Source organism: Salvelinus sp. IW2-2015, linkage group LG4p (genome assembly GCF_002910315.2).
Source record: "Salvelinus sp. IW2-2015 linkage group LG4p, ASM291031v2, whole genome shotgun sequence".
In the NCBI taxonomy this organism is placed as follows: domain Eukaryota; kingdom Metazoa; phylum Chordata; class Actinopteri; order Salmoniformes; family Salmonidae; genus Salvelinus; species Salvelinus sp. IW2-2015.
Window position 1 is genome coordinate 23,203,383 of NC_036841.1, and position 16,557 is coordinate 23,219,939.

Here is a 16,557-nt window from a genome sequence, read left to right on the forward strand (position 1 = left end):
GCAGCAAAGCAACATGGGGAGAGAGGGAACATGATAAGGGGATGGTACTGTACTAGTTGGGCAGGACTACAGGACACACAGGGAGGGAGCGGTGTTAACGCATTGTTAACTCACCAGGGAAGATAAACTGTTGTCTAGGTTGTGAATAACAGCCAGCTAAAGGACAAGAGGAGAAACAACCACCAGAGGAAAATAGAGAGGAGAGAGCGATATGATTGGGTTAGATAAGCCACAAGCAGTTAAGGAGATGTTATAATAGGATATATTATATGATTAGTGGTAAAATAGCAAATGAAGTGTAATCAGGAATTGGAATATGATTAGAGATGTGCTATTACTGGCTTAGGGTAGATGTGGAGTTAAGCGTTGTGATTGAGATGAACACAGTGGGAATCTAGAGTCTTTGGGGTGGATGCCTGTGAGAGATACTGGAGAAGTGTTGCTTTGGAGTGAAATGTTAGTGGAACAGGGTAGGAATCTAGAGAGCGCTTGGGCCTGTAAAGAGCGCTTGGGCCTGTAAAGAGCGCTTGGGCCTGTAAAGAGCGCTTGGGCCTGTAAAGAGCGCTTGGGCCTGTAAGGGCCTGTCATTGTGAGGACCTGGGAAGTGGAATCGGCTGTCTCGGGGCCCCTGGGGTCTGGGCGAGGGATTGGCGGGCGGTGTGGCGGTGACGCTGGGGGGGTTGCTCTGCTGGAAGGGGGTGGGCGATGAGGGTGTAGAGGAAGTGGTGGAGGAGGGGTTACTGCTGGAATCCATCTGGCCCAGCATGGGAGGGTAGTCCTGAGAGAGAGGGTTTTCAACAGAAAGGTTTCATAAATTAAGGTTCAGGACAAATTAGAGATTCCATGTATGGTGACATTACTATTAATACACATACACACGTATGCTAAAAAAAAAAATCTACCTTTTTGGTTAGCACCTTAGGTAAAGTGCCAAACTGGATTGGTAACTCTGCCGTACGGTCAATTTGATTATTGATATCTGACGGTACGGATTCTGCCCGGCGGATTTGCGGGACTGAAATATAGGGAACAATGACTCAGCACTAAATTTACATTCTTGGGATGTACCGGGAAAAGGATCATTACAGTGTGCATTTTTTGCCGTTTTGTATGCAGGAATGGACCAGGTCTTACGTGGGAGAAAAGATATCCTGCAGGGAAAGGCTTCTTTGGTACATTTGTTATGGCACTTTAACCTGGAAGCAGAGGAGACAGTAGTTCGCAGAGGAGCAAAGAATGACTTGTGAACAAATGAAAGCGGCGATGTATAGAAGGCTTCTTCTTACTTGCAGTGTTTGCATTTAACACCAAACATCATGTTCTTTTGACACACCTGGCATGTCTGTGAGAGCCAGGATTTGGTTGAAAACCTTAGAAGGAGAGAGAGCAAAGCATGAATATATTTCAGTTATATCACAGCTTCTAATGTTGGAGTTGCCTACTGGGTAGTGGACAAACTAGGATGTTCAAGAGAAGTGTGTTGGAATTCTGTCATATCCCAAATGGTTTTCATTGGAATTTTCCCAAAACTTTCACGCAATATCAAAATGAATTAATACACACTTTCCAGTCAGATAAACACTGGTCTGGCTGAGTGTCTGCATAACTCAAATTCTACGATTCTTGAGACGCCATTCTCACCAGACCGATGCAAGAAATGTTCGTGGTCTGTGCCAAGGTGGAACGCTGAGCTCAAAACCGGGATGTATTTTTTTCACAGTCCCATCACAAACGCCACTAAGACCCTGAGGGCCTCTAGGGCTTAAACGATAGATACGTAAGTATGGTGTGACACAGGTCTTGATGATGTGTCCTACCTGTGTGTTACAGAGAGGCCGATATCCCTCCTCATCATCTGTGGAGACCCCCGGTGCAATGCTAGGTTATCTGGAAGGGAATGAGAGAGAGAGGGAGTGTGAGAGGAACTAGACAGAAAGGGGAACAGAGGACAGGAGCTAGAAAGTGGGAGGCGGAGGAAGAGAGATAGAGAAACAAAGAGTGGGATAAAGAAAAAGGAGAAAAGTGATGTAGTTCCAATCAAGTAGAGAGGGAAACAGAAAGGCAGAGTTCCCAGGTTCCACTGGGGCATCAGGACTCACGCTCCAGCAGCGTAGGGGTTCCTGGGAGGGTGTAGGGGGCGGTGGCTGGGCCAGGGGTCCGGGTGGAGTCTTCACACCCGTTCCCACTGCTACTGTTAATGTGCATATTCAGGAGCAGCTTGTTCTTCTTCCCACCCCTGCAGAACAAAGAGAGGGCTAGCTGTGTGGGTCACTCAGAGAACAGACACATCATTCACAGAGAAACCAACTCATTCCATAGGTTTTAACTCAAACACTCACACTTGCTATGAAAATTGCCACTCATATTCAATAGAGAAAACACAAAATAGCTAGMTCAATCAACAAAGGAAAACAAAAATGGCTGCCTTAATTTAATTAAAGACGACAGAATAGAGAAACACCCACTTGTTGTTGGGCACTGGCTCTTCTATGCGGTTGGCCAGCTGTGACTCGTGGCTCTTGCTGCGTGTGAGGGTGATATTGAAGGGGAGTTGCAGCAATTTTCGGGAGGGGGACATGCGTGGAGGGTGCTTGGCGCGTCTCTTGGAGGGAGGGGAATTGGAGAGGAGCAGCGGCGAGGAGGGGAAAGCGTCCGACATGCCTCCTGTGTAGACTTGATGCCCCTTATCATCCACACAGGGTACGACAGTCACAGAGACAGAACGGGCGTGGGTATGCGGACTGAGGATGGAGCCACGGGGTAGGGTGGTGGGGGTGGAGGGGCGACGGTCCGGAGGAGGTAAGGTGTTACTGTCACGGCGGGGCGGCTCTGATATCCAGGTTCCTGGGTCTTCCCTGATGTCCCCACCTAAAGCAGAAGTCAGAGGTTAGAGTTACAAACAGTACTAAACTACAGAGCACACAGCATCAATAAGCAGAGTCAGAGGTTAGAGTTACAAACAGTACTAAACTACAGAGCACAAAGCATCAATAAGCAGAGTCAGAGGTTAGAGTTACAAACAGTACTAAACTACAGAGCACACAGCATCAATATGCACTGTTATTAATGACAGAAAACATGTCTCACTTGCACTCTTTAGGCAGGAGAGGGCAGCAGTGAGTCGGGAGCACTCCTCTGGTTCAGAGCCCAGCTGTCTCATGGTGTCCTGCACCTGACAACTGGACATCTGCAGCAAAGCATCCAGGGACAGCTTCACTGGTACAGCCTGGACACAGAGAGAGAGAGAGATGGAGAGAGGATGAGAATGAGAAAGAGGATGGAAGGAGACCTGAAACAGATGGGTAGAAGACTGAGACAGGGAGGTGTGTGTGCCAGAGATAAAGTAAGGAGAGAAGGACGAGAGAGAGAGAAATGTAGGAAATGTGTGTGTGGTTGTCCCAAACAAGTTGCTATGACATTCTACACAGATGTGCTGTGACACACTATCAACCCAACCCTTAGACAGGACAGTGTCAACTCTGTGTCACTTCAGGGCAGGCAGGGAGTGGGGGGACATTGTGTAATATGTGACATTTGGTCACTCTGGAGGCTATTTCAAGTCCAATGAAAAACACTATCCTTAAAGAGATGGCTACACTGAACAAAAATATAAATGCAACATGTAAAGTGTTAGTCCCATGTTTCATGAGCTGAAATAAACTATCCTAGAAATGTTCCATATGCACAAAAAGCTTATTTCTCTCAAATGTTGTGCACAAATTTGTTTACGTCCCAGTTATTGAGCATTTCTCCTTTGCCAAGATAATCCACCTGAGATGTGTGGCATATCAATAAGCTGATTAAACAGCATGATCATTACACAGGTGCACCTTGTGCTGGGGACAATAAAAGGCATTGGTGGCCACAATGCCACAGATGTCTCAAGTTTTGAGGGAACTTGCAATTGGCATGCTGACTACAGGAATGTCCACCAGAGCTGTTGCCAGGGAACTGAATTAATTTCTCTACCATAAGCCGCCTCCAACATCGTTTTAGAGAATTTGACAGTACATCCAACCGGCCTCATAACCGCAGACCARGTGTATGGCGTCATGTGGGGGAGCGATTTGCTAATCTCAATGTTGTGAACAGAGTTCCCCAGGGTGGCGGTGGGGTTATGGTATGGGCAGGCATAAGCTACTGACATTTTATTGATGGCAATTTTAATGCACAGAAATACCGGCTGCGATCCTCAGGCCCATTTTGAGACCCATTTTTTTTTAAACTTCTTGTCAATAGGGGGGCGCTGTTTTCACTTTGGAAAAAATCGTGCCCAATTTAAATGGCGTCGTACTCTGTTCTAGATCATACAATATGCATATTATTATTACTATTGGATAGAAAACACTCTGAAGTTTCTAAAACTGTTTGAATTATATCTGTGAGTAAAACAGAACTCATTTGGCAGCAAACTTCCATACAGGAAGTGAAAAATCTGAAAACGAGGCTCTGTTTCAGGGCCTGCCTATTCAACAGGCTTTTATTTATCGATATGTAATCACTTCATACGGCTTCCACTAGATGTCAACAGGCAGTGGAAGGTGGAATGGGGTGTCTAGCTTGATCTTGATCTTGATCCGGCATTTTCTGTGTCTTCGACGGCGCGCGAGGGACCTCAACATTGTCTTCTGAAAAGCGTTCGGTATACACGGCGAATATCTCCGGCTCTGATTTTATTTGATACATATGAAAATAACATCATAAAGTAGGTTTTTTCAACCGAGTTTTATCAGTTTATTCAACGTTTATTGGGACTTTTGGAGTTTTCCGTTCTTTGCGCCAAGAGAGGATGGGAATGTTAGCAACCTTGGCTAGCATTGTGGRGCGAATTCGACAGAAGAAATGGACATTCTAAAACCAAACAACGATTTATTCTGGAAATAGGACTCCTTGTACAACATTCTGATGGAAGCTCAGCAAAAGTAAGACAACATTTATGATGTTATTTCGTATTTCTGTGTAATATGTTGATGCCTATTCTCCGCCGTGTTGGTGAGCGCTGTCTCACAATAACCCAAGCTGTATGTTGTGGTAAAGTTTATTTTTAAAAATCTAAACAAGCGGTTGCATTAAGAACCAGTGTATCTTTCTTTTGCCATAACAACAAGTATTTTTATGTAAAGTTTATGATGAGTTTCTTTGGTCAGATTAGGTGACCGTCCAAAATATCTCCGGACATTTGGGGAAATGTGTTGCTACGTATTCACAATGTATAACCACGATTTGCAGCTCTAAATATGCACATTTTCGAACAAAACATAAATGTATTGTATAACATGATTTATATAGACGGTCATCTGATGAAATTGTCCAAAGGTTAGTGAATAATTTTATATCTATTGCTGGTTTTTGCGAAAGCTACCTTTGCGGTGAATAAATGCGTTTGTGTGTTTGGCTATTGTGGTAAGCTAATATAACTCTATATTGTGTTTTCGCTGTAAAACACTTAAAAAATCGGAATATTGGCTGGATTCACAAGATGTTTATCTTTAATTTGCTGTACACCATGTATTTTTCATAAATGTTTTATGATGAGTATTTATGTATTTTCACGTTGCTCTCGTAATTATTCTGGCTGCTTTGGTGGCTATTTTTGATGGTGGCTGCAATGTAAAACTATGATTTATACCTCAAATATGCACATTTTCGAACAAAACCATAAATGTATTGTATAACATGTTATATAGACTGGTATTGATGAAGTTTGTTTCTTGGTTAGTGACTAATTTTATCTCTATTTTGTCGGTTTTGTGAAAGCTACCTATGAGGTGGAAACATGGTGAAAATATGCGGTTGTGTGTTTGGCTATTGTGGTTAGCTAATAGAAATACATATTGTTTTCGCTGTAAAAAAWWWTAAAAATCGGAAATGATGGCTGGATTCACAAGATGTTTATCTTTCATTTGCTGTATTGGACTTGTGATTTCATGAAAATTATATTATATGATATCCCTGTCCCGTTAGGCTAGGCTATGCTAGTCAGCTTTTTTGATGAGGAGGATCCCGGATCCGGGAGGGTGATGAAGTAGAGGTTTTAAGGTATCTTTGACCTACATATGCATATCTGTATTCCCAGTCATGTGAAATCCATATATTAGGGCCTAATGAATATATTTCAGTTGACTGATTTCCTCATATGAACTGTAACAGAGTAAAACATTAGAAATGGTTGTATGTGGCCTCCCGAGTGACGCAGTGGTCTAAGGCACTGCATCGCAGTCCTAGCTGTGCGACTAGAGATCCTGGTTTGAGTCCAGGCTCTGTCGCAGCCGGCCACGACCGTGAGACCCATGGGGTGGCGTACAATTGGCCCAGCGTCGTCCGGGTTAGGGGAGGGTTTGGCTGTCAGGCATGTTCCTGTCCCATCGTGCACTAGCGACTCCTGTGGCGGGCATGGTGCAATGCACACTGACATGGTCGGCAGGTGTACGGTGTTTCCTCCGACACATTGGTGCGGCTGGCTTCAGGGTTAAGCGGGCGTTGTGTCAAGAAGCAGTGTGGCTTGGCGGAGTTTGTTTTGGAGGACGCGCGGCTCTCGACCTTTGCCTCTCCCGAGTCCGTACAGGAGTTGCAGCGATGGGACAGGACTGTAACTACCAATTGGATATCACGAAATTGGGGAGAAAATGTTCAAATTGTTCACTCAGAGATTTCTGAGATGAGGTACCCCAGTGTTGGACTGGTGAATTCCGGAATCTACTGGCAAGCCATGAAAAGAAGGTTTAACCCATACACCACCATCAACCCCTGTTATTTTACCACAATGAATTTTCCCACCTCTGGTCTCCCTGGTGACAGTCCTCAGCCCAGTGGTCCATGCTAACCAGAGTAGCGGGGTAGCAGGGTTTCTGTGATGGAGTCTTAATTACCTGGCAACCATGTGGTTCCTGCATTGTCTCCATAGTAAACGGATAAAAGAGGTCGGATGAAATGGACAAAAGGGCGCATGAAGTGGTGTTTGGCCCAGTGTGTCACACCCTGATCAGTTTCACCTGTCCTCGTTATTGTCTCCACCCCCTCCAGATGTCGCTTGTTTTCCCAGTGTATTTATCCCTGTGTTTCCTGTCTCTCTGTGCCAGTTCATCTTGTATTTTAAGTTAAGTCAACCAGTGTTTTTCCAGTTCTCCTGCTTTTTGCATTCTCCTTTTTCTAGTCCTCCCGGTTTTGACCCTTGCCTGTTTCTGGACCTTGTACCCAACCATTCTGCCTGCCTTGACCACGAGCCTGTCTGCCATTCTGTACCTCCTGGACTCTGATCTGGTTTTGACCTTTTTGCCTGTCCACGACCATTCTCTTGCCTACCCCTTTGGATTAATAAACATTGTTAGACTCCAACCATCTGCCTCCTGTGTCTGCATCTGGGTCTTGCCTTGTGGCATGATACAGTGAGGGAGGCAGGAGTTGGATATTATCTAGGTCTATTAGTTATTGTCACGATCTAGAGAGCCACTGAGTATACGTTTCTACAGTTGGAAAAACTGGGGCTTGAATCAACTTCAAAGTCCCTTTGCCTAGTTTCTTACTGTGGCATGACCATTTTATTGTAGTACCTCACAATACTCATGGAAATAAAAAGGTATTTCTTTCCCTGCTTCACTGAAATGATGAGACTTGGTTATCAGAATTCTACTTCATAAAGCCTATTCCCAATAACCTAGCTGACCATAACGTTACTATGTCCACAAAACAATGGACCTCAATGCATTTAACCTGTTATGGCTGAAGGGGCAGTATTGAGTAACCTGGAAAGAGGTGCCCATTTCAAACGGCCTCGTACTCAATTCTTGCTCGTACAATATGCATATTATTATTACTATTGGATAGAAAACACTCTCTAGTTTCTAAAACCGTTTGAATTATTTCTCTAAGTGAAACAGAACTCTTTCTGCAGCCCATTTCCTATCCGGAAGTGAGATTTCCAAAAGCGAGGTCTTTGTTCAAGAGCTTGTCTATAAAAGGGCATGTCACTTGGGACTATAGAAACACGTCATACACCTTCCCCTGGGTGTCAAGCGGAAGTGAGAGCAGAAATGAGTTGATTATCTTGTTCTGAGATTGAATACATCCTCTTGGAATGAGAGGTCCGCCATAAAAATAAAAAAAATTCTGGAAAACTGTCGTTATGGGTGAATATGATCTCCGGCTTAGATTTTATTTGATACATGTCACAATATCATCCTAAAGTATGTTTTTTCAATATAGTTTTATTATATTATTGAAATTTATTCGGGACTTTAGGCGTGATGCGTTGTATGAATTTGTTCAAGAAGGAGAGGTTAGCGCCGCATGGCCAGTGTGCTTGCTAATTCAAGAGGGAAAGAGTTCGTTCTGGATCCAAATAAAGACGGTTCTGGACAAAGGACCCCATGTACAACATTCTGATGGAAGATCAACAAAGGTAGGACCCAATTTGGGATGCTATTTCATATATCTGTCGAACTGTGCTATCGCTACCGATTACTTGGAATCAATGCTGTTGTGTGTTAGCTATTGCAGTAAGCTAATATAACGCTATATTGTGTTTTCGCTGTAAAACACTTAAAAAAATCGGAAATATTGGCTGTATTCACAAGATCTTTGTCTTTCATTTGCTATACACCATATATTTTTCTGAAATGTTTTATGATGAGTAATTAGGTAGTTGACGTTGGTGTCTGTATTTACTCTGGCTACTCCCGTGCTATTTCTAACTGTAGCTATGATGGTAGCAGTAATGTAAAACTGATTTATAGCTCAAATATGCACATTTTTCGAACAAAACATAGATTTATTGTGTAACATGTTATAGGACTGTCATCTGAGGAAGTTGTTTCTAGGTTTGTTTGGTTGGATCTTGGTTAGTTAGGTTGGCTTTGTGCATGCTACCTGTGCTGTGAAGAATGTCTGTCCTCTTTTGTATTTGGTGGTGAGCTAACATAAATATACGTGGTGTTTTCGCTGTAAAACATTTTAAAAATCGGACATGTTGGCTGGATTCACAAGATGTTTATCTTTCAAATGCTGTATTGGACTTGTTAATGTGTGAAAGTTAAATATTTTAAAAAATAAATTGATTTTGAATTTCGCGCCCTGCACTTGAGCTGGATGTTGTCATAAGTGTACCGACCTCGGGCTTGCAGCCCTAACAGGTTTTAACATTGAGTCAGCAGCTGAGAAAAGCACTGAGACTAATGAGTCGGAAGAGAGGGATTTTCTCCAGACCCCCGACGAGGCCCTCATCCCCGTCAGACGGCGATATCGCAGGAGATCAGGGTGCCTTGTAAGGATCCGGCGACGAGTGGCTAATCTGCCTTTGCCATCAGTACTATTGGCCAACATACAATCGCTGGATAATAAAGTGGACGAACTACAACCACGTATATCCTACCAACGGGACATTAAAAACTGTAATATCTTATGTTTCACCGAGTCGTGGCTGTACCACGACATTAATAACATACAGCTGGCGGGTTACACACTGTATCGGAAGGATAGAACAGCAGCCTCTGGTAAGACAAGGGGTGACGATCTATGTATATTTGTAAATAACAGCTGGTGCACGATATCTAAGGAAGTCTTGAGGTTTTGCTCGCCTGAGGTAGAGTATCTCATGACAAGCTGTGGACGACACTATCTACCAAGAGAGTTTTCATCTATATTCTTTGTACCACCACAAACCGATTCTGGCACTTAGACAGCACTCAATGAGCTGTATAAGGCCATAAGCAAAAACCCTCATCCAGASGCGGCACTCCTAGTGGCCGGGAACTTTAATGCAGGGAAACTTAAATCCGTTTTACCTAATTTCTACCAGGATGTTAAATGTGCAACCAAAGGGAAAAAAACTCTTGAACATATTTACTCCACACACAGAGACACATACAAAGCTCTCCCTCGCCCTCCATTTGGCATATTTTACCAAAATTATATACTCCTGATTCCTGCTTACAAGCAAAAATTAAAGCAGGAAGTACTAATGACTCAGTCAATAAAAAAGGGGTCAGATGAAGCAGATGCTAAGCTACAGTACTGTTTTGCTAGCATAGACTGGAATATGTTCCGGGATTCATCCAATGGCATTGAGGAGTACACCACATCAGTCACTGGCTTCATCAATAAGTGCATCGATGACGTCGTCCCCACAGTGACTGTACGTACATACCCCAACCAGAAGCCATGGATTACAGGCAACATCCACACTGAGCTAGAGGGAGCTTTCAAGGAGCGGGACTCTAACCTGGAAGTTTATAAGAAATCCTGCTATGCCCTCCGACGAACCATCAAACATGCAAAGTGTTAATACAGGACTAAGATCGAATCATACTACACAGGCTCCGACGCTCATCGGATGTGGCAGAGCATGCAAACTATTACAGACTACAAAGGGAAACACAGCCGCGAGCTGCCCAGTGACACAAGCCTACCAGATGAGCTAAATTACTTCTATGCTGGCTTTGAGGCAAGTAAAACTGAAACATGCATAAGAGCATCAGCTGTTCCGGACGACTGTGTGATCACACTCTCTGTAGCATTCTGTGTGATCACTGTGTGATCACTGTGTGATCACACTCTGTGTAACATTCACAAGGCCGCGGGGCCAGACGGATTACCAGGACGTGTACTCCGAGCATGCGCTGACCAACTGGCAAGTGTCTTCTGACATTATCAACCTCTCCCTGTCTGAGTCTGTAATACTAACATGTTTCAAGCAGGCCACTATAGTCCCTGTGCCCAAGAACACTATGATAAACTGCCTAAATGACTACCGACCCGTAGCACTCACGTCTGTAGCCATGAAGTGCTTTGAAAGGCTGGTCATGGCTCACATCAACACTATTATCCCAAAACCCTAGACCCACTCCAATTTGCATACCGCCCCAACAGATCCACATATGATGCAATCTCTATTGCACTCCACACTGCCCTTTCACACCTGGACAAAAGGAACACCTATGTGAGAATGCTATTCATTGACTACAGCTCAGCGTTCAACAKCATAGTGCCCTCAAAGCTCATCACTAAGCTAAGGACCCTGGGACCAAACACCTCTCTCTGCAACTGGATCCCGCCCCCAGGTGGTAAGGGTAGGTAACAACCCATCCGCCATGCTGATCCTCAACAGGGGGGCCCCTCAGTGGTGCGTGCTCAGTCCCCTTCTGTACTCTCTGTTCACTCATGACTGCATGGCCAGGCATGACTCCAACACCATCATTAAGTTTGCTGATGACACAACAGTGGTAGGTCTGATCACCAACAACACAGAGACAGGACCACAACCTCTCCCTCAACGTGATCAAGACAAAGGAGATGATTGTGGACTACAGGAAAAGGAGAACCGAGCACGCCCCCATTCTCATGGGGCTGTAGTGGAGCAGGTTGAGAGTTTCAAGTTCCTTGGTATCCACATCACCAACAAACTAACATGGTCCAAGCACACCAAGACAGTCATGAAGAGGGCACGACAAAACCTATTCCCCCTCAAGATTCTGAAAAGATTTGGTGTGGGTCCTCAGATCCTCAAAAGCTTCTACAGCTGCACCATCYAGAGCATTCTGACTGGTTGCATCACTGCCTGTTATGGCAACTGCTCGACCTCCGACCGCAAGGCACTACAAAGGGTAGTGCGTATGGCCCAGTACATTACTGGGGCCAAGCTTCCTGCCATCCAGGACCTCTATACCAGGCGGTGTCAAAGGAAGGCCCTAAAAATTGTCAAAGACTCCAGCCACCCTAGTCATAGACTGTTCTCTCTGCTACCACAGGGTAAGCGGTACTGGAGTGCCATGTCTAGGTCCGAGAGGCTTCTAAACAGCTTCTACCCCCAAGCCATAAGACTACTGAACATCTCATCAAATGGCTAACCAGACTATTTGCATTACCCCTCCTTTTACACTGCTGCTACTCTCTGTTTATTATCTACCTACATGTACATATTACCTCAATTACCTCAACTAACCGGTGCCCCCGCACATTGACTCTGTACTGGTACCCCCTGTATATAGCCTCGCTATTGTTATTTTACTGCTGCTCTTTAATTATTTCACTTTTTCTTTTTTTTTCTTAAAACTGCATTATAGTTTATTTACATTTTAGGATACCTGAGGATTAAATAGAAATGTAGTTTGAACAAAGTTTAGCTGCAGCTTTTTGGACTCCTTTGTCTGCATGTTGAACGAGTGGATTACTGAAATCGATGGCGCCAACTAAACAGACATTTTGGGATATAAAGAAGGATTTTATCTAACAAAACAACCATTCATGTTGTAGCTGGGACCCTTGGGATTGCAAAGAGAGGAAGATTTTCAAAAGTAAGTGATTTATTTAATCGCTATGTGTGATTTTATGACGCCTGTGCTGGTTGAAAAATATGTTGATGTGGGGTGCTGTCCTCAAACAATCGCATGGTATGCTTTCGCTGTAAAGCCTATTTTAAATTGGACAATGCAGTTCGATTAACAAGAATTTAAGCTTTTAAACAATATAAGATACTTGTATGTTCATATATGTTTAATATCACGATTATTTATTTGAATTGCGCGCCCTCCAATTTCACTGGATGTTGTCGACAGGTGTCCCACTAGCGGGATGCCTAGCCTTAAGAAGGGCTTGTAAGTACTGCATTAGCATCGAATAGCCCCCGCAATATGCAACTTTCAGGGAAGACAGGAACCAATATACACAGTCAGTTAGGAAAGCTAAGGCTAGCCCACTAATTCGTGGGCTACAATACCTCTTTTGTCAATTGGCCTGGACCCTTTATTGCCAACACGGAGCCCCGCCAATCCATCATGACTGGTCTGCCGACGTAATCATCCAATGTGGTTTCAGCATGCTTTTCTGTTGTGATGTCACCGAAGACCCATCTGCTAGCTCCGGCCCGCTAGCTTTCTGAACGCCGTGCCTCCTGCTCGCCTGGCATAGTAGCGACTACCGAACAGCTCCCTGACTCACCTATTGCTGCTCTTTGGACCCTATGATCACTCGGCTACATATACCTCTCTCTAATGTCAATATGGCTTGTCTTCTGCTGTTTCGGGTAGTTATTGTTTTATTTCACTGTAGATCCTTTAGTCCAGCTCAACATGCCTTAGATAGCTCTTTTGTCACACACCCCACACATGGGGAGACCTCACCTGGCTTAACTGGTGTCTCCAGAGATGCAAGCTCTCTCATCGTCACTCAATGCCTAGGTTTACCTCCACTGTACTCACATCTGTACATTATGCCCTGAATCTATTCTACCACCACTAGAAATCTGCTAATTTTATTCTCTGTTCCCAACGCATTAGACGACCAGTTCTTATAGCCTTCAGGCGTACCCTTATCCTACTCCTCCTCTGTTCATCTGTTGATGTAGAGGTTAACCCAGGCCCTGTAGTCCCCAGCTATTTTACACCTATTCCCCAGGCACTCTCATTTGTTAACTTCTGTAAACGTAAAAGCCTTGGTTTCATGCATGTTAACGTCAGAAGCCTCCCCCCCCCCAAAAAAAAAATCACTGCTTTAGCACATTTCGCCAACCCTGATGTCCTAGCCATGTCTGAATCCTGGCTTAGGAAGGCCACCAAAAAAATCTGAAATTTCCATCCCCAATATGCTTAGCACCCTGGCCGTCCTACAATCTAAGTTAGATGCTCTCAATCTCACACAAATTATCAAGGAACCTACCTGGTACAACCCTAAATCCGTAAACATGGGCACCCTCATAGATATCATCCTGACCAACTTGGCCTCTAAATACACCTCTGCTGTCTTCAACCAAGATCTCAGCGATCACTGCCTCATTGCCTGCATCCGTAATAGGCCCGCAGTCAAATGACCACCCCTCAACACTGTTAAACATTCCCTAAAACACTTCAGCAAGCAGGCCTTTCTAATCAACCTGGCCCGGGTATCCTGGAAGGATATTAACCTCATCCGTCAGTAGAGGATGCCTGGTTGTTCTTTAAAAGTGCTTTCCTCAACATCTTAAATAAGCATGCCCTATTCAAAAAATGTAGAACTAAGAACAGATATAGCCCTTGGTTCACTCCAGACTTGACTGCCAACAGCTCTGAACCTCCCACAGCAACTTGGCAACTTTAGTTCGTAGATAGAAAGTGAGATTAAAATGTATACGAGAAACAAACGAAAAAAACGGCTATTTACACGGGATAAGACACAGGATGAGACAAAGACGAACACAACACAACTGCTACGCCATCTTGGAACTACACTTTACCTCCCTAATCTTACTACATTTGCACACACTGTACATAMATTTTTCTATTGTGTTATTGACTGTACYTTTGCTTATTCCATGTGTAACTCTGTGTTGTTGTTTTTATCGCACTGCTTTGCTTTATCTTGGCCAGGRCGRAGWTGTAAATGAGAACTTGTTCTCAACTGGCCTACCTGGTTAAATAAAGGTGAAATAAAAATAAATAAATAAAAGTAAGTCAGCATTTCATAGTAAGCCTGTTGTATTCGGCACATGTGACAAATGCAATTTGATTTGACTACACAGATGTAGAACAGCAGGCCACCTTCCCCAAGCCCTCATACTGACTCCCTCATCCTCTAAGAACCACTGGCCTTCACAGCAGGGACCAGGAGGTTCGGCAACTGGTGACAACAGACACGCCAGGTTCTATTTTTAGTCTTTGTTGTTATTTTGGAAACTGTTGTTTTGCTTGACAGAAATAAACTAGCTGGACTGCACAGGTTGTGTGTGGGCCCTGTAGGAACCCACCCACCCAGTCAGTCAACCTTTTGCTTTTAAATATTTAACAGATAGTGTAGCGTTGTGTGTGTGCGTTGTGTGTGTGTGTTGTTGTGTGTGTGTGTGTGTGTGTGTGTGTGTGTGTGTGTGTGTGTGTGTGTGTGTGTGTGTGTGTGTGTGTGTGTGTGTGTGTGTGTGTGTGTGTGTGTGTGTGCATGCACACGTGGCAGAAATAAGTAATCGATTCAACAGCTTGTATCTTAAGTGCTATAGAACTTAATCCCTTTTATGTACAGATTATTAACGACAAGGTAATTGTGTAAGGGACATGGTTGGGACCAGAGGCCCACTTATTCCAGTAGTAACAAAGTAAGGGTGGAGTGGGTGGAAGCGGACTCAGACCATGGTTACTGTTCTGTATCTGGGCAGATGGATAGAGTCCCAAGATACAGAGCCCTGGCTGGAACCTCCCCATTAAAACCTGATTACTTCTTTGCCTGTCATACATATTTCCTATAGTAGCAGGTATCACTATTGCCTAAGGTATTGCTTCTTCGGTAAGCACTGTGGCACTTCACATGTATTGCGGTGGCAATGGTCTACATTGGAAACTCAACCCCTCCATAGAAGGATTTGTTTCTCTCCAGGGAGTCACTTTCTTCTAATCAGCAGACAGACTTGTTACCACAACAAAAAGACCAAGCTGAGCTGAAATTCACCAGGAAGCAAGGTGTCTAATGGGGATATGGTTTTGTTTGAGAGTACCTTTAGACTCTTTATCTTGGGACTATATGACACAATCTCAACCACTGCACTGTCATGCCAGCCAGAGACAAGAGGCAGTACAACCTGTCCAACTATTCACTCATCTTGTTGAATGTCACAACACACACACACACACACACACACACACACACACACACACACACACACACACACACACACACACACACACACACACACACACACACACACACACACACACACACACAACACACACACACACACACTGTGTGCTGTGGGTTATTATACCAGAACACACAGAGCAGGTGTGTGTGAGAGAGAGAGAGAGAGACACACACACACTGTGTGCTGTGGGTTATTATACTGTGTGTGGGGCAGGCCAGAACTTCAAACTGAAAGTGTATGAAAAGGCTGGGTGTCAGCCTGTCTGGGCATGTCATGACTGGCTGTGTTTGGTTTTGACGTAACCTAATAATGACAGAACGAATGACTGACTGACTACACAGAACCAGAGAGAGATTTCCAAAAACAGCTCAACTAAACAGTCCCTTAACCACAAACAGACGCATGACCACGCACACCATGAACACACACAAACCACTTATCTCATCCCTGTCCCACCTGCACCCATTAAACCTCTAAAAGTCTAAGCCTTTACTACTATAGCCCATAGAAATGCATTGAATAACACATTCATAAATGGCAAAAAAMAAATCATAAGGAATAAGGTTTTGAAGTGTCTGTCATATATCTAGGAGATATACGAAAGCTCAGGAAATACTTTTGTTCTTTTGGATACATATTTAACCCCTTATTTTTGATGGCACAAAACTACCTCCATAGTTCCATTAATTAGTATGTGTTACCTTCAGACGAGTCCTGTTACACTTGTGGGGGTCTTAGAGCAAAATGGAGAACACCTTCGTGTTTGTCATGCCCTGATCTGTTTCACCTGTCTTTGTGATTGTCTCCACCCCCCTCCAGGTGTCTCCCATCTTCGCCATTATCCCCTGTGTACTTATACCTGTGTTCTCTGTTGGTCTGTTGCCAGTTCGTCTTGTTTGTCAAGCTTACCAGCATTTGTCCTTTCAGCTCCAGTTTTTTCCCAGCCTCTCCTTTTCTCACCCTCCTGG

General features: G+C 44.1%; 1 protein-coding gene across 2 annotated transcripts in view; it reads right to left on the reverse strand.

The window, feature by feature from the left end:
• Positions 1 to 16,557, reverse strand: part of LOC111960716 (kinase suppressor of Ras 1-like) — a 54,955-nt gene that overhangs the window by 11,676 nt on the left and 26,722 nt on the right. For both annotated transcript variants that reach the window (XM_070438981.1, XM_070438988.1), the window contains 9 exons: positions 3,088 to 3,226; positions 2,466 to 2,868; positions 2,100 to 2,236; positions 1,818 to 1,887; positions 1,287 to 1,370; positions 1,135 to 1,196; positions 903 to 1,015; positions 598 to 778; positions 115 to 156 (listed from right to left, as the gene is read on the reverse strand). In XM_070438981.1, the coding sequence (XP_070295082.1) occupies positions 115 to 156; positions 598 to 778; positions 903 to 1,015; positions 1,135 to 1,196; positions 1,287 to 1,370; positions 1,818 to 1,887; positions 2,100 to 2,236; positions 2,466 to 2,868; positions 3,088 to 3,226 (1,231 nt within the window). The remainder of the gene's footprint in view (positions 1 to 114; positions 157 to 597; positions 779 to 902; positions 1,016 to 1,134; positions 1,197 to 1,286; positions 1,371 to 1,817; positions 1,888 to 2,099; positions 2,237 to 2,465; positions 2,869 to 3,087; positions 3,227 to 16,557) is intronic.